General features: G+C 33.3%; 1 protein-coding gene across 3 annotated transcripts in view; it reads left to right on the top strand.

Annotated features, from left to right (window-relative positions):
• Window positions 1-19,751, top strand: part of Zwilch (zwilch kinetochore protein) — a 55,694-nt gene that overhangs the window by 24,589 nt on the left and 11,354 nt on the right. For all 3 annotated transcript variants that reach the window (XM_067275248.1, XM_067275247.1, XM_067275246.1), the window contains 5 exons: window positions 5,018-5,108; window positions 5,196-5,339; window positions 7,708-7,787; window positions 7,907-8,060; window positions 8,147-8,312. In XM_067275248.1, the coding sequence (XP_067131349.1) occupies window positions 5,018-5,108; window positions 5,196-5,339; window positions 7,708-7,787; window positions 7,907-8,060; window positions 8,147-8,312 (635 nt within the window). The remainder of the gene's footprint in view (window positions 1-5,017; window positions 5,109-5,195; window positions 5,340-7,707; window positions 7,788-7,906; window positions 8,061-8,146; window positions 8,313-19,751) is intronic.

Here is a 19,751-nt window from a genome sequence, read left to right as displayed (position 1 = left end):
ATGGTGTAAAATTTATTCTTTATGCTTGATTAATAAATTTCATTTTTTATTTATTCAATTATAAGCTGACTCTAGGGAATGTCTAGAGTCAGCTTATAATTGAATAAATGTAGTAAGCAAATGAAAAATGTACAAAAAGACTAAAAATACAACTGAAATGAACTGTACAATTAATAAAAATATGCTTAGAATAATCACAAAACAATGTTAATAAAATATTAAAAAATAGATAAGTATAAGAATAGGTAAAAATACATGAGGCATCTGTTTTGTACTTTCACAAAGCATCATTTGGAGTCTAAATCTAAGAAAGCTTTCCGTGCTGCTGATAGTGTGTTATAGTCTTTGTAATTGATGATTTCTTTAATTTATAAATATGTAATGCTTCTGTATATTTGATGTGTTGCCTATTTTGCACTTTCTGGATTATTCTGGCCTTGTCCCAGTTAACTGAGATGGAATTGTGATCAGAAATTACATATGCTGCTAGGACAATATCTGGGTTAGCCATTTGGATGTTGTCTTTGTTCTCAACCTTTGCTCGGTGATCTCTTGGTGGTTCTGATATAGTATAAGTCATGCACAATTCTATTATCCATAATTGGTATTTTATATTCTGCTGGGATATACCCTATGGCTGTTTGTTTCTTTGTAGATGTGATAGAGGGGTGACATATAGTCAACAGTTGTATATCTGGCCTCTTTGTCATTTCTCTATATGTCTTTTGTCTCACATTCTTGATCATATATGCTATGATCTGGAGTTTGAAACCAAACTGGTAGCCAAGTGTTTTGACATACTCTAGCTCCTGCATTTTCTCTTGGATGTGTGTGGGCTCACAATTATTTACAAAAGCTGGATGAATTGTTCGTATACATGTACTGTATACATGTATTTCATATACATGTACGTTCGAAACATTAACCTTAATTTAAATTATTTCTACATTAACCTTAATGTAGGAATACATTTAAATTTTGTAATGTTTGGATTTACAGTACATTTCAAAATAGAATGTTAGGCTTTATAGACCTAAAGCAGTTCTGTCATTAGATCAAAAACTGTTGTCAAAGTTGTATTAAAGTGTGATGGCATTGAATTAAGGGTGTATGTTGGCTCTTTTAATAAGAACCCTGTGGGCTCTTATTAAAAGCTTGTAGTTAAATGGGTTATGGAAGGTCCATGGTATAAACAGTGGGTTATAAGATGGCTTCTTATAAATTTGGGTTTGAGTTCTGCCTTTGTAGTGTGATGTGTGTTTCTGAGCTCCTCACCAGTGTTTCCTATACATTTTCAGTGTTAGCCCTAAATTTAGGCCTAACTGCCTGTTTTCTATGCTAAAGTGTAGAGATTTAGGGTTGAACTAGGTTTAGTGGAGTGGTTGGGGTTCAAGGTCCTAGATTATAAGGTTGCCTCATAGAGAAGAAATGCTTCTCATTGGTTGCTTATTTGACATCACTTATAGTTGAAAACGAAACATCTTACTATCCTTATGGTAAATACATTACTGATCAGAGGCTCGTATCTTTAATTACACACTAATATTTTATTAATTACGATTCTTACTTAATTAAATATAAATAAAAATGGATTATAAATAATGGTGCAATGAATATTCAATTACTATTCGGTATTCAACCTATTTGGCCAATTTTTTGCTATTCGGCCAAATACTGAATATTTAATCACTATTCGGTCGAATACTGAATACCTAAAAACAGGAGTAAGAAATAACAAAAACACGGTGAATTAATCATTTTGGTATTTAGATTTAATATTATCGGGTTAGTGTTATTTGTTTATATTTATTTATTTATAAGTTATAACTTATAACCTGCACAAAATAAAAAAAACAATAATATTAGTCACATGTATTCACAATTTATAATTACAAAGATCAGCAGACATACATACCTATTTGTTCAAGAATCATCGCACATCTGAGGGTCTGATTTTGCCTATCCTTTTTAAGTGCTCGTCTTTGCTCTTTCCTTTCTCTTTCCTCTGTCACTCTAGTCCACATATGCCTATGCATACATTATAATGTGCACGCATGATACTTTTGATTCGTCACAGATTCGAGACAGCTTGGTAGCCTGAACGGCCGCAGGCTTTTGCCCGTGCATGCTAAGTGACTTTCATTACAAGCATTTAGCTTTCCAAAGTCTATGAGAACAATTATTTGGCGTTGACAGCTGTGAATTTTGCACCAATAAACTGCCTCGACTTGTTTGATTATGTCAGCGTTTCTCAAACTTTTTGGTCCACGACCCCCCTTTTGCACTTAAAAATTTCAAAGGACCCCAAAGAATGAGTATATGTAGAAAAACATCCCGGAGGTAGGGGGTCAGTTTAAATTCAGGAGGAGTTAATTTCTTTTGTTTAATTAATCTATTCCATGTTGAAATTTCTCTCTGTTGCATGTCGCTTTGCGTTGAATTTTTGTCAATGTTAAGACTAACGAAATTTTTTAAAAATTATTTCTTTATTTTTACAAACAAAATAATTATATTGAAAAATATAAAAACAAAAAAGTTATATTTCGGAAGTTAATCTAGTCTCAAAATGTTCTGTTTCAGCATAACACAGTCCTCAGAAAATCAAGCAAACTTACCACTCACAATGGGAAAAATTTCTCATTCAAATACTGGCACATCCATAAGTACCCTCTCATGGTCGTGCCAGTGCTGCCAGCTAAAAACGCATATCAACTAAAATAATATCAGAGTATTCCAAGACATAGCCAAATATTGCAGCGCCACAGCACTAGCGGAAATTCAAATTTGCTGACTGAAATGCTTTCGGTTGATCGGTTTTCGGATAATCAATGCTCTACTGTATTTCTAACTTGACTTGCCTACAGGTGCAACACTGCTAGCAAACACCATTCCAAATGACAACGCTGTTCTATCATAGTTTAGGCAGAGAATGGAACTCGGGATTCCCCAATAGCGCACACATTTACGAATATTATATTTAGGCTCGTATTTAAATGTTTATATTGTTTTTATTATTAATATGTGCAATTTATTTAAGTAAAAATTATTTTATATACTTTTTATTTATATTATTTCTAAACATGAATCCATAGTAAATTTATAAAATATTTGAAAAAAATTGATCTGGCATCAATTTTTCAGTGACCCCCCCCAAATATTTTTCACGACCCCCACTTTGAGAATCACTGGATTATATTATCAACTCAATTTCATATTTATTTTCACATTTTCACTTTGCAGTCCTTCTCTATTCTTTTTCTGTTATTTACACGTGTAGGTCATTTCATTGTTATCCACATTTGATATCATCACTTATCACATACTGTCATGACGCTCCTGTCTGTCTGCTACAACTGTCAAGAATTAACACGATTGGCGAAGTGTAGTGACAGCGAGCCAGTAGAGAGCAGGGTCCTTCCTATAAGATGGTTTGCACACCCATTTTCGTACATGCATTAATCAAGCCGAATAGTTAGGCCAAATATTCGGCTATTTGACCATGCTCCTTGTCGAATATTCAGTATTCGGCTTGAGGTCGAATATACTATTCATTGCAACATTAATTATAAATAAGAAAAATTTGGAATATTGAGCGAGTCTTCATAATTTCTACATGTAAAGTTGAAATTAAAATGTGCTTTTCTACCATGTAAATGAAATCAATTTTATCTATTTTATGATAGAACAACAATAGTTTTTTAAAAGATTAATTTTGGTAAATTCTACGTAGGTGATTTATATAAAAGTAAATTAATTTAATTTATATTGTCAAACGACTTCTTTTTTAAAACCAAAAATTATATTGGTCTATTTTTTAATTTTTAATACTCATGCACCAAAAACGATATTATTTACTCATACATATACAAAAATAATTTAGTCAAATGAACAATTTTTTATGTTATAAACACATTTTTGATATCAATATATACAAATTAAGTGTTACATAAAAACAGAATTAAAAGAAATCGGGTACAAACTTTTTGAAATTTTCTATTGTTATTACAGTTTTTAAAATAGAATTTATAATCTTGGTCTCTGTTTATTGTGGATAATTAAGAAAGACATGATAAAGATAACTATTCTCACTATTGGAAGAAGAAATTTTTACTCAGTTATATTCATACCATTTTAATAATTTTATTAAACAGTTTATGAATTAAAAATTTCAATTACACAAAGCATTTAAAAAATCAAACTACAGACTGAACAGCAACAGCCAGCAAGATTTCCAATTTTGATACCCGATGCCAATAATGGCCAGTATTGATACGCTAAAACTACTCTTGACACCTGTATCAATACTTTTGTCATATCAGCAAATACCTACACATGACACACATCTAAATACTAGTCTAATTCCTTCCATATTTGCTGCAAGCATATTCATTGTGATTGCAGCCACAGCAGCAATGATGCAATTGCAGAATTCCTTGAGATTTCTGAGTAGAGGTAGCTGTAAACAGCCTCCTTTACAAACTCTCACAAGAGTTTGTAAAGGTGTATGGAAACCTGAGTGGTTACTAGAGGGGCTAAGGCTCATAGACCCCACAGCAACCAATCCAGCAGCAAGAAACAATATGGTTTAGGAATATTCAAGATGAAAATAGGGTGATGTCCCATTTTGTTGAGAAATTTAGTTTTTAGAACCATTGCATAGTTGATGGAACAGCCAATTTTCCTATTTATCATGGTGGGTGATACAGTGTCTTCAGGAAAAAAGGAAAGTGTCATACATCTTATTGAAATCAAAAATATTTCGATTTCAATATTAATGCAATTTTTATGAAGTAAGAAATGATTAAATTTCAACTTTTTTGTAATCACTAATGTTGATTTTACATTAGGTTTTATTTATTTATTGTTTATCCACAAGTCTGTCAGAATTTAATGATAGTTCAATTTTGTGAATTAGCAAAATTAAACCAAAAGTTATCTAAAAAGTATTTTAAAATTATTAAAAAGAAATTTTTTTATTTATGTTTATTAGTAACTTTAAATTATTTTAATATTCTAGAACTTAAGTTTGGGTTTGGAAAGTGGTGAAGTAACTTGGCCAGCAAAATCTGATCATGATGTGTTAGCAGAAGTAAAAATGCTAATGGAAAGTTGGTGATGTCTTAAAAATCTAGAAAAGTTTTAGAAAAATAAAAATATTAATTTTATTTACTATTAAAAAATAATTAATATTACAGATTTGAAGTACAGTAGCTTGAGAAAGAAAGTCGAATGCAATATTAATATGACCAATGAATTTAATGATTTTCAATTGGATTCAACTATGCTTGGAATTCGACAGGATCAGGATTTTACAGATGAATTGTGGAATGTCCTTAAAAGTTAGTTAACTTTTTGGAATTTTTATGACAGTAATAAAATTCATTTTATCCAATTATATTTGTGATGTTAAATATTTAACATTACAGATATAATTAGATAAAATAGTGAACCAAATTATGTACCCAAACTCCAGTATACATTGAATAGTTTGTAAAGAAAACATGTTTTTAGTGGACTTAAGCCACCATCGTAGGTTATGGCCACTTTTGAATGTAGAACAATGTTTAAGATGGAATGCTTTATTTCTAAAACTTGGAATTCCATGTTTGTTGGAATTGTTTAAACATCTAAAGGGCTACTACACCTGCAATGTTTAATGCTTTTGATTGATCAGTTGTGTCTGTTACATGCCTGTCCTTGGGGAGTGATATTCTGGAGCTGAAATAAGGCGCTCCAGGTTTGCGCCAAGGAATTGTCTTTGTAGTTGATGGCAGAGTTTTCCTTAGTATTGGGGAAGATGCAAAAGCCAACTGTTTGGGGCCTGTCAAACAACTCGATGGCACAAGGTCCTCCTGTTGGAACGAAATAATAGAGGTACTGCTCCATTTGCTCTTTCCAGGTGATGAGCAATTCGATGACACTGAAGAGCAGCAGTAGCTCCGACAGGGTGCAGAGCTACAGGCTTTTGACACCATGACCAACTTTCAAGCAACTTTCGCTAGTTTCGCAGATGTGTTAGCAATTACACTACCTGGACTTCTGTCTGATCTGAGCTTTCAAAACTGGGTGCTTACTGGGGATGCCTTCAGTGCCCACAGTTTCTTTCATGACTATCTCAGCTGGCTATCATTTTACCCCAGCATGGTGTATACACAAATATAAACATTTACTGGGTTCCTATGCACCTGGAAAGTCTGGGATTTTCATTAATGTTCAGAAAAAGTCATGGAAAGTCAGGGAATTTGTTAAAAATTGTCAAAAAGTCAGGGAAAATTTGTTTCCTTGGTTGCTTTATTGAGTTTGTTTTCTGACAGTATGGCTGACCACAATACTTCTTGCTGTCTGCAGGCAGCAAGAAGTATTGTGGTACAATGCAACTTATGAAAAGGGGGTGCAGAATATTTTCAGGATCCAAAATTTCACCCAAACACACACAAAATTTCCCGAAAATTCTACCACACAAAATATACAAGCATACAACAATATCAATTGTTATTCTTAAATTTTAAAATACTTTTAGATTTTAAAACTGCTGTATTAATTATGTGGTATTATAAGTTTAAGAGAAAAATCTAATATTCTTAATAATTAATGTTGATAAAAAATTTTTGAAATATTTTAACTTTCTATCTCTCGCAGTTTTACACTTTCAATTTGAGGGCAGATGTTAACGAACTGATAGAAAAAATGATAAATAACCTAATATTAATTCAAATGGTATTATTTATCATTTTTCATTTTAATAATTTTGATTGCAGAAGAAAACAATTTCTGATAACTGAAACTTTTTCCCAATTTATTAATATTTTATAAAGTTTGGAAAATTTATTAAGGGATAAATTTAATAAATTTATGCTTTTGTACATGGGTTATACAGAATTTTTTAATAATGATTAATGGCTTTTTTTCAAAGCTAAGAAGTTTTACATTTATGAGTTAATAACGAGATAAATTATTATTTAATATAAAACATTTTAGTTTTATGTAGAGAAGACATGCCATAATTTTGTCTTTCTTATTTTATTTTTAATTTTACTAATTCACCGGTTATAAAAAAAACATATAACTGTTAATTAGAAAAAAATAACCAGTTAAAAAGTTGGAGAAGCAATAGTGTATGTGCATAGTAAGTCAAGTGATGTTTTATTTTCTTAATGTACCATACTGTAAGGGATGTGAGGGTCAGGGAAAGTCATGGAATTTAAAACAAAAATTTGAATAGGAACCCTGCATTTATCAAGAGAGAGCAACTAATACCTACCTCTAATTATTCAGCTTTTAATTATTAATAGTAGCATTAATATAGCCTGATGTAATTTGGCAATCATTTGGCATTAATCTTAAAGATTGGGTTAAATGATGATTATATTTGTGTCTATAGGTCTTAATAAAATTGATTTGATTTTGAACCATATTTGTAAATATTTCCTTTATTTAATGAATTTAAATTAAAGACTTTTTATCTCTCTCTCTCTCTCTCTCTCTCTCTCTCTCTCTCCACACACAACCTGTTTTGCTGCTATACAAGATCGTGTGTGGCTGATATTTCAGAACAATTTAAGATTCAAGGTAACTACAACCAAATCCAACTTTACAAAGATTACCAAAATTTATTTTTAAAAATTGCTGTATAAATTCTATAGAATGAATAAAAATCAGTTATATGTTATTGAATTGAAATTTTTTAAATTTAATTTTAATATATAGGATGTTGTTCTTATCAAGAGCTGAAAAGCTGCTTATTAAGTGTTATTGATGTGTTGAAAACCGGTGAAATGAAACCAGTTGTAAGTAAAATTAGCAAATATATGTTTAAGTTAAATTATATGATATATAGTTAATAATCATTTAAATCATAAATATTAAATCATTTAATCATAAAAATAATCATTTATATAATTCAAAGATCTTCAGAAATAATACAACAAAAATTGCAAAAATGACTGTTTTGAAACATGACAACATTGAATCCTACATGTTAGAAGGACGATCACTTTTGAATCTCTTGTTAGAAATTGGAATGGAGAAATTAAGGCGAGACTTTATGTATATATTTGTTCGTAAGTGAAACCGAACTATGTCTTCTTAATTTAAAAGTAATTTTTGATGATGGAAAAGTATTTAACTTTAAGTTAAAATTTTACAGAACATGAATTAGCCACACAGGATCAAGTAGCTTCATTTCTTAAACCAAAGATGCCATTATCAGAATCTATTTTGGAATTGGAAAAGTTGCATTGTGTTTTAAAATTAGTGTCAATATGTAAAAATACTTTACATTTTCCAAAGTCTCTGATTAACACTTTTGTAAGGTATGGTACATGTGATTTTAAAAGTTTGAATAATTATCGTTAATAATTGTTTTTATAAGAATTATCTTTGTAACTTTCATAATTTTTGACAGTCATAAAATTCGGGGCTGTGGAGTTGGAGTCAAGAGTTAGGCACCATCTCGTATTAAAATTAATAATTATAATATTTAATTAATTAATTTAGATTAAACTGGAAGAAAAGAATCAGAATAATGCCAAATTCATTTCTAATTTATAATCATTATATCCAAATTTAGCCTGTTCATTTACGGCAGTTGTGGGAGTATATTTGCTTAGTAACAGGTTTTCGATTGGTGTGTATATTTGTATATTTAATGGAACATTACATTCCACCAGATGGAGAGTATTCAGGAGTTTTCTGCTGTGGCCTATATTTCCAGAAGAATGTGAAAAGATCATTTTCACGTCCACAAATCCATTAACTTACTAATAACAGTGTGAGGAACCGGGTTTGATAAGATGAATGATCGAACGATTTAACGGCTATGGTTCGGTAAGAACCACTTACTGAGTCTTAGGATGGCTAATTTTCTGTTTGGAGACAAGAAAATCGTAAGATCTTCGTCTCTGTCAGGACCTGACACCAGATAGGGATGGAATTCGCACCCTATCATGTGTTTAACATTAAAAGGAGGGCTTTAAAATTTTGCGATTTGGGGAGGATGGTGAGTAAGTGATAGGAGTTCGATAAAGAATTTGAACACATCAAATTAACAATTGTTATGACTTGTTGGTTCTTGTCAAACAAAAAGACATAACAAGAATCCAGCTATCTTTTGACATTAACTAAATATGTCCCTAATATGAGAGATTGAGAGAGAGTTTACAATATCTATTATATTACCTCTTTATTAACTTGTCTTATAACAATTATGTCCTTTGGGGCAGAAGTTACAATCCCAGGGAGTATGGCACATAATCCAAATAGAAGAGGATACTGGATGATGTGTGTGGGGTTTGGCGCATATCCCTTATTTATACTCCCCTTTTCCTCCAATAGAGATTAAGATTTTTAGACTATCTGACTGGGTGTCATGGTGAGTTTTTTGGGTTAGTCAGTTACAACAGCAGTCTATATACTTTTTGGCTAGGTTACAAATAAAAAAAGTCAAATACTTACATTCTGTATCAAGGTTTCCAATGGATATAGGCATAAAGCCCTACATAGACATGTGATAGAATAAAGATAAACATTTAAACATAAATATGAAAATAGTAAATAAATAAAAAGGTAAGATGATAAATACATTGTTTATGTTCTAGAACAGGTGTTTCCAATCATTTAATGTAAAAGAAAATGTTTGTTGATTACAAATTACTGATATTATAAAGGTTCTTTGTTTGAATTGTTTGAAATTTATTTAATAGAATTGATTTCTTGTTTATATAAATTAGATATAAAAGTAAATTAAAGAATATTGAAAATTTTGTTTCATAACTGATAATTATAATATACTGTATTTTATGGACTATAAGACGCACCTTAATTTTTAAGCAATTTTTAAAAAAAATACCTATAAGACGCTACAGACTATAAGACGCACCTGAATTTTGGAGGCAATTTTTCAAAGAAAAAAGTGCATCTTATAGTCTGTAAAATATGGTAATAGTATATAATTTCATAATGATAATTATATATAATTATTAATTTGTCATTAATCAATATCTTTATTGCAATATTTCCGATAAGCAACATCAACAAAAGTTTATAATAAATTTATTACTCACTTAACTGTTTAATTGGAGTTTATCGTATATACAGTCGAGTCTGCATAAGTCGACACCCGGATAACTTGACACCATCGGTTAAGTAGTCAGTTTCTGTGGTCCCGGCCGACGTACATAGGCATTAATGTTAAAAAACTCTGGTTTACTCGACACCGTTTAACTTGTCACCACTGGATAAGTCAACATACTTTTGCTGTCCTACACTCTGATAAGTCGTCACCCCCTCCTGAAAAAATGAATTCACTCTGCATGTGTGGTGTGAACTGATTTTTTTTCAGGAGGGGACTCAATTTATTTATTGATATGTAATTAATAAATTTAATAATATATTAATATGTATGCCTTAACATTTTATGTATTTTTATGTATAAAATAATAACAGATAAACAAAAATAAAATATACAATCTACATCGACATCACACCAGAATCCAATTTTGCATTTTCTCACGCTAGAGGCATTAAGAATCCTTAGACCAGGCCTGGCCAACCCGCGGCTTGTTACGTTAAATTGTGTGGCCCGCTAAGTGATATTATATATCTATTAAAACTTTTTTTCCCGTTATGTGTATACCAAAACAATTAAATAAATGAAAATTTGCATGTGTCATTGTTATAATGCGCAAGGGTGAGTACGAACTCTTGGTGTAACAGTAAAATCTTATTCATTTTGTATTTGTTTTACTTTTTTAAAAGCATGTTTGCCTAAATTGTGGCCCACCATAATATTACGCGTGATCAAAGTGGCCTGCGAAACAATTTGGGTTGGCCAGGCCTGCCTTAGACGTTACTTGCCAATAATTGACAATTGTGAAGATGATGTTTTAAAGGCATTCGTGATCGTTGAAAAAGAAAGTTGAGACAGTTAAGTGCTCAAAACAAACAACACTAAACAAATTTTTCAGTTTTTCATCTACAGAGTAATTGTAAATGGAGGACACAATGTATTGTAAGCCTATACTAATGTATAACGCACTACTGTATTTTCCTAATTGTAGTTTTGTGGTTTTTTTTTCCAACTTAGCTTTAGTCGTCACATCAGATAACTCAACACATTTCCACTTCTCCTTGGGGTGTCGACTTATGCGGAGTTGACTGTATTTTCATACTGAACTTTATATGCTTAAATGAGTTTTTTATCTTTAAATTGCATAAATCTTAGTTCTGTTATTTCAATAAAATAAAACTACTTGTTTATGCAGCTGAACTGTTTATTTGACAAACATTTATGGTCTGTCTTAGGCCAGCTTCTAATTACATATAATATTGACTTATAGGAGTGTCATTGGAGTACAATTTGAAAAAATTATAGACCTATAAATTCCCACTTTTTGTCCATCTATCTGCCATTTGTCTATCTGTTTTTCCTTAATCTCAAGAATGGTGTTAGATAGATGAAAGTCAAGACTAGATATGGAAAGCTTAGGGGCAGGAGACTGCAATTAACTATATACAAAAGTTTGGTGTAGAGAGGAATCACATGATTTCAGTTAAAAATTTTTTTGCAGAATGGAGTTACATAGATGACCAGTATGACTTTGTTGTTATCAGAAAAAGTATGATGTACAGGGGCAAGAAACTACTGATTTCAGATCAAGAGTATATATTTTAAATTAAATAAATTAAAAATATGATTAAAAATGGCTGCCTGGCATTGTGACGATGTCACAATAATTTTGTTTTCATTAGATCTTACTTTCAATTAATAATACAGATGTTATCTGTCATACATAAGTGTAGCAAAATAATTGATGCTAGGAAAATATTTTTTAATTCTAATTTGTATTTAACAAATTGTAAATCAGTTTAGATTTTTTCTTAAGTGAGGTGATTATAACTTTAATAACTTTATTTGGAAAGCCTTGTTATGAGGCTGTATGCATTAATATGGTGAACTCTAGTTCTACATATCTGTGGTGATGAGTAGGTGATGGTTTTATTAACTAGATCATAAAAGGCAGCTGATTTATGAGTCCTCGTATGTAAGCTTCATCAAAGTACGCCTGTGAAATACCAAGGTATTATATTTACTAATTGATTTTAAGAAGTTCAGGTAATTAACTGATGACCCACTTGTCTAGTTAATTTTAAGTACAATACCTGTTGATTTAGGGTTAATATTTTTAACAAAGTTACTTATTTATTCTTTCAAATAATAATAAAGCCATCTATATTATTCACATAAACTCACTCGGCAAACTGTAAACCACATTACAACAACTAAAGTTGCTGAGAAATTTATTAAAAAATGCAACTAACGTTTTCAGCAAATCCATTGACCATCCTCAAATTAAATGAGTAAAATAAATGTTCTAAAATATATAAATTTGAATACAAATACAATGGAACAAATTCAAATACAAAATTAATGGAAGAATTATAACAAACTATATATATATATCTATATAAATACACGTTAAACAACAAACAATTATAACAGTATATAATAATATCGCATAAAATATACGAAAAAATGCAAAAATGCATAAACAAAAAATCAAGGCATAAATTATGAGCTCTCAAAAAACTTTTTAATTAAGTACTTCCATGCAGATGCTAACCCTTCAGCATCCCTTGCATTAATGCACGCATCCTGCAGCTTGCTCATAAATTTCAATCTTTTCTCCACTCATCGCCAAAGTCGGGGAGTGCACAGACTTAGCAATATTTGCTTCCTCCCATTTTACTACGAAGCCCTCAGTCTTAGATAACATTGTGGCATTGGATCCCTTACTCACATTGTATTTGTGCTCTCTTAGTCTGACTCCGAAATTTCTTGTAGTAACACCAATATAGTTTTTCTTGATACCTAAGTGCATGGATTCCTATGCCTGCTTCTTGCCTGTGTTGGTGAACTTTTTGCTGAGGTCTACTTTTGTGTTTCTCGGACTCTATTGAGTGTTTTTTCCTGCTTTTTTTTAAAATCATTTTAGTTAGTATTTGTGTTACTGCTTAGATTTTGAGTCAGTTTTTCGTTCTCAATAGGCTAGATTTTTCATTTTCATGTGTTTCTCAGTTGTTAGGCTTAACTAGCTCAGTTTCTGTTTTGGCTTTGCCAGGCAGAAACAGTTAGATTTTTTTTCATTTAATCGATTTAAATTTACTCCTTTTCAAATTCCACTCAATCTTCATCATCTTTTTGCTGGTTTTTGTAAATTTTCAGTTTTTAGGGTGTTTTTCAGTTAGTTAGTCTTGTCTTAGTTTAGGTCTAAATAGATAGTTCTCTTTTGTAGTCAGTTAGGTCTTCGGGTGTTTAGCTTTCCCTATAATTTTTGGTTTTTCTCAGTTAACTAGTTTTCGAGTTTTTCTGGTTTTACTGCATTGCAGTATTTTTGGTTTTTCATGTTTTTCTCAGTTGTTCTTCAGCCTTTTTGGTTGTAAGTTCATAGTTAGGTCTTACTAGGCCAGTTTCAACTGCATAGCCATTTTCACAGCTTTTTTGGTATTAGTTAGTATTCTGGCATTTTCGTGGTTTTTGTTTTTTGTAGTTAGTTTTCCCTTTTTATTTTGTTCCCTTAGTACGTGCTTTGTTCCCCCAGTTAGTTTCGTCTTTCTAGGCCACCCCATTTTCAAGTTTTTCAGTTATATTGCTTGCAGTATTTTGGTTTTCAGTTCTCCTGTTCTTTTCCTTTGATTTAAGTTATAAGTTATTAGTTTTAAGGTGGTTTAGGTAGTTTAAAGGACTTTCTAGATGGTGTTGTAAAGTACTATTTTTAGTATCTTAGGAAACCGACACTAACTGCGGTCGGTAAAACTTCCGTTAACCTAACGGGTACTTTACGCGGATTCGAGATTAGTTTGCCAGGCCTGGGCTTTTAAACGTGCACCGAAAAAATTAGTAATAATAACGATAAATATCAAGTCAAAGCAAAAAGTTCAAATATATTTAATTAGTAACTAGAATTTACTACGTACAAATGTCTATAACCCAAACAAAATTTATTAATGAAATTCAACAAGTCAACCCGACAATAAACTCAGCTACTTAGCTTAACTTAATATTAATTCCCCTTTGAAAATTCGACAAATCAAATACAGTAGAGCGTCGATAAGTGGAACATCGGTAAGTGGAATGGCCAGAAAGTGGAACGATTTTCAGTCGGACTGTGTCGTGCTGAATCGAATGTTTTTGATACTAAATTTACTTCTAAAGTATAATTTTCATGTTTTTATATTCTTTAATATATTTATTTTGTTTGTACAAAATGCAGAAATAATTTTTAACGATACGATAGCCTCGATGATTATTATAAAAATTTTCGTTAGGCTTAAAATCGACGAAAATTCAACACGAAGCGACACGCAACGGAGAAAAATTCAACAGGAAGCGATACGCAACGGAGAAAAATTTGAACATCGGACAGGTTAATGTATTTTTTCGTACAAAGTCGGAAACTGGAACAAATCATTAACTGGAAGGACCCCAGTCCCCAATTGGTTCCATTTTTCGACGCTCTACTGTACTTAGAAACTATGAACAAAATCTCTTACTAATTACACGTCTATCTGTCACCTCGAATATGAAGAACCTATTTCCTCAATCCTTTCGATATTGTCAAATCGTCAATCGAACTCCTCTTTAACACCTTGGATCGTCCAATTATCAATCTGGACTTCTATCGGAATATCTCCTCACTTTCGAATTCACCTCGCTCTGGATATCGCCTCGATTTGGAATTCACCTCCTCCTCCTTCGGTTAACGTACGGGTTTTATGCTGTGAGGTGACGTCACACTTTAGCTGGGTTACTCTCCTTATTTACATACTTAGTTGCTAACATTAATTTTCTTTTCTGGCAGCTTTAAGTTTCCGACAAAGCTTATAAACCGTTTACAAAGTATTTATCATAATTTTCTGGGATGTTAAGACAGTTTAGTAAGTATTTCTTTACTAGTGAGTGTGTGGATTCCCCCTCCATTTTTTTTTTCTGCAGACCGTTTACTTCCGCTGGGCAGCGCAAGTGTGCGAGATTTTTCCTACAGCGCTTATTTCTCCGTGAGTTGGTTTTATCTTCTTTTTTCGTTACTAATAAGAGAGTGGTGGGGAACCTTCATCCTAAATAAACATAAGCCCCAAACAAAAATATAATAAAACAAAAAATAATAATAAAATAAAAATAACGCTCGGACTCAGTTCCTTACACTGTGTCCATTTAATTCTGGTAATACTGGGGCCAGGAGACCATGCTTGGACATCTCATCTGTCCGTAAAAAGCTTAGGGAGCTTTTGAACATTATTTTGGGAAACTGTCCAGAAGAATACAGTGCAGCTGTTCAGAAAGAGAACAAAACAAAGATTTGTGAAGCTGCAAACGATCTTTTCTTGCTAGCAGACAAGACTATCCAAGCATCGGTTCACCATCCCAACAACGATGTTGATATGTTGAATAGTTTAATTAGTGAAGCAGTTTTTAAATCCTTGGCTGATAGTGTCTGTCGTATTCAGCAGAAGGTATCTGAAGGTCTGCTTTCTCATTGATAGCAGTCAATAAAATATTGGATGCTGCAAAAAATACTATTCCGACTAGTTTACCAACTTCCTCCCATGCTGGTGTTGCTGCAAGGGCTAACACAACAAACACCAAAATTATCCAGAAAACAGTCCAAAAACATACACAATCCAGTGCTGACACACACGCGGTTCTCATTTTTCCAAAAGAAAACATTAATATCACTCAGGATGAAATAAGACAAACACTCATTACGAACATAAAACCTAGTCAGTTAGGAATCTCAGTTAAAGCACTCAGGAAAATTAGGAATAACAGAGTTTGCATTCAGTTAAATACAAAGAGTGACAGCAACAAAATGGTGGCTGCCATAAACTCAATAATAACATTAATGGATAGGTTATAAATCAGATACTCAGCAGCCAAACAACCTAAGGTTATTCTGTTAAATGTTCCAGGTGACGCTGTCACCAGCACCTTCATAGAGGAACTCCACATCCGGAACACTGCAATAAATACTACATACACACTCCTGCCGTGTTCTAACTAAAATGAACCGCAACACGACAGACATTTCTAGATTACACATTTTCCTTCAGGTAACTCCTAGTATCAGAAACACGTTAATTCAATACCAGTATGTTAGTGTGCAATGATAGCTGTAGATGACTACATTCCTCTCACACACTGCTAAAAATGATGTGGTTATCTAGCTAATAAATGAGCAGAAAAAACAACACTATAGTCACTGCATGGGCAACCACAGCTACAAGGTTTGCTGTGTCCACAGGCAGAAACCAGGCTGTGTTAATTGTGCAAAGGCCAATAACACTCTACCAGAAGGGAGCAGACATAAGACTATGCAAAATGCATTCTCTCAACAGTGCCCCATGACTAAATACATGAAAACAAGCTTCCAGTAGGGTCAGCTATGAATAATACACCCATACACAATACAAACACAGGTAGCTATAAACTCATACAGATTAATGCACAGAAATGCAAAGTTGCCTGCTCCCTCCTCATTCAGACTTCCAATGTAAACAATACAGACATCTTCATAATCCGAGAACTCTGCACTATTAACATGATAGTCATGTTCAATGATTGGAAAGTCTATCCAGCTCAGGACCCTGGCTATCGCATCAAGGCTGGTATTATCATAAGGAATAAAAACATTACTGCCTGCCTTGTCTCCCAACACACCACAGAATACATTACCACAGTCTGGGTCACAGATAATAACACTCACTTTTACATATGTTCTGTCTACATTCAAGACACCATTAACATTGAGATAACCATAGAAGACATTCACCACCTCCTGAAATCATACAAAGATAAACCTATCACCTATCCTAATAGGAGGAGACTTTAATGCCAAATCTGCAACCTGGCATAGTCCAAAAAATGACCCTCGGGGTAACGTAGTTAACGAAACTATTGCCCAACACAACATTACTCACTTGAACAGAAGCACCCTTCCGACCTACTCCTGTACCACAGGAAAATGTTGTATCAACCTAACATTAGGAAACAGTTGTATCACCCCTAGTGTAGACCACTGTTACACTACTGACATAGATTCTGCCAGTGATCATAGGTATATATTCACCTGACTGAACACTACTAGTAATACTAATCATAGTTTTCACTATACCCGAATTAACTGGCAATTATTCTGCGACACCTTCAGTAACATTTGGGCTGGTACCCCTCACCACAGTCACTATACTCAGGACACCGTAGACCATCTTGTCACCAGGCTTACAAATATGATCACTAACTCTTATGTTATTGCCTCCGAGGTCACATTGTAAACACAAAAACATTCCTTGGTGGACCACTGAGCTAGAAAACAAGAAAAAAAATTATTAGGAGATTAATGAGGCGATTTAGGAATGAACAGGACCTGGACATTAAAGTCACACTTAGAGACCAGTACAGGCACGAACACAACGCTTACAAAACCCTTATAAATAAAACAAGGACTAACACTTGGAAGGATTTCTGTACCAACACTTGCAGTTGCAACCCCTGGTCTGAACCATACTACTTAGCTTGTAAAGAAAAATGCCAGCTCCAAACCCCTTCCACTAACCAGCTCCCTGATGGTCGCTACACCAACAACATAGAAGAAACTATCACGCACATCCTCATCAGCCTTTACCCTTCGGATGACCCACAGCAGGATGACAATACATAAGTGGTCATCTGGAGTGCTACACTCACTTCACCTAATACAGACAATGAGCACAACTTTACCTACATTGAGGTTTCGAACGTCATCTGTTTGCTCACCAATAACTAAGCCCCAGGTCTTGAAGGCATAACCACTAGGATGATGAAACACGTGTTTGAGGCCAATCCTACAGCATTTATAATTCTCTTCAATATCTACTTTAACACCGGCCATTTTCTACTCAGTGGAAAAAGGCTAGTGTCAAATTGATCCCCAAACCCATCAGCACTAACACTTACAAAAAATACACACCAATCTGCCTTCTCCCAACTCTGGGAAAAGTGTTAGACAGTCTAATGATTAATAGGATCACTTGGCATCTATGCAAGTGTTGAGCTCTGCATCAGAATCAGTTTGGCTTCTCTAAAAACAAAGGTACTGCACTCCTGTTGTAAATGCCATCTACCTTAATTACATCCACCATGCTAAACAAAATAATCAGCATACTGCAATTATCACTATTGACTTTTCAGGTGCCTTTGATCATACCTGGTAGCCTTCTATCTTATACACATTACACACTCATCACTGCCCTCAAAATCTTTACAACAGGAGTGCAGGTGTTTATACAAAACGAAATAACATAGTCATACCCATCACTCGAGGCTGTCCTCAGGGATCTATGTCTGGTCCTGGTCTCTGGAACGTAACCTATAACTGTATTCCGCACTTAAACAACACCCTGCCTCCTGGCTGCCGCATACAAGGCTATGTGGACAACACAATTATCCTAACTTCACACAGGAATAGTGATTGCTTACAGAATATATTCAACGATATTCTCAATAACATTCACCAGTGGAGTATTAAATATAGGCAACCCATTAATACAGACAAATGCGAAAGCATGATAGTTGGTAGGAATGCACCACTCATCAGGAAGCCTACCCTTCGAATGCTCACACTGCTCAATAGCACAGGCAGAAACTTTAGCTATTTATATCAGCTTAATTCACATTAGGTATAGGAAGGACAAAAGACACTACTTACACTATTGCATTTATTCTGACAGTAGGGTAGCTTTACACAAGATTGTGAAGTCTGATAGCCACATAAAACTTGTCCATCTCATACACCACATTCACAGACACTTAGGACAACAATATTAGAATAGATTTCCAATGGGTCCCTGCTCATGCAGGGGTTCTCGGCAACAAGACCGCTGACTGTCTTTTCAAACAAGCCGCAAAGTCTTCAGTCACTAGTACTTTCAGTTATATTCCTACTTCATACATCAACAATCACGTCAAGAGGCAAATCTTCATTCTCTGGCAAGATAGCTGGGAGCATAACACCACTGGTAGGCTCACCTATACTTTCATCCCCAAGGTTGACACTATTGCAACTCTTTGCCACTTTTATCCTAGTTACACCCTCACTCAGCTACTAACAGGACACGGAAACTTTAAGCAATACTTGCATAGATTTAACCTTGGGGACAATCCACAATGCGATTGTGGTATTCAGGAGGACCAAACACCACTTCACTTAGTTTTTCGCTGCAATAGGTACAATTATATTAGGGATAGTTTAATGAGAGCTGTTATTCTTGAAGGATACAACTGGCCTTGCAACCTGCACCAACTTATTCACACATGTATGATGTTCCATCATCATCTCGCATTCATATCCTTTAGTGGGGCTCTTGAGATCATTCACTCCAGGGGCGGCAATTAGCTTTCCCTTGCTTTGTTTCAACTGTCAGTATATAGCTGCCTTTTAACTTTGTATTTTAATTTTTATTTTCTGTCTTTTTTCAGTCTAAATTCGGTTAGTCCTAGTTGTAAGTTAGATTATAGACTCTTAGCTTGCTATCTGCTTAGGTTATGATAGGTTAGTTTTGTTAGTAAGTTAATGTTTGAAAAAATAAAATAAAATAAAATAAAAATAATAAATAAATAAAAAATTTGGGGTCTTGTTCGTTTGTCTCCTCTAGTTTGTCATGTGTTCATTTGCTTTTTGCACTGTCTGTCTAGCAGTTAAGTAGTATTAAGTAGATAT

Source organism: Centruroides vittatus, unplaced genomic scaffold (genome assembly GCF_030686945.1).
Source record: "Centruroides vittatus isolate TY-2023 unplaced genomic scaffold, ASM3068694v2 contig_602, whole genome shotgun sequence".
NCBI classification, from domain to species: Eukaryota; Metazoa; Arthropoda; class Arachnida; order Scorpiones; family Buthidae; genus Centruroides; species Centruroides vittatus.
The sequence above is the reverse complement of the archived record's forward strand: the minus strand, read 5'-3'. Positions and strand labels throughout refer to the sequence as shown.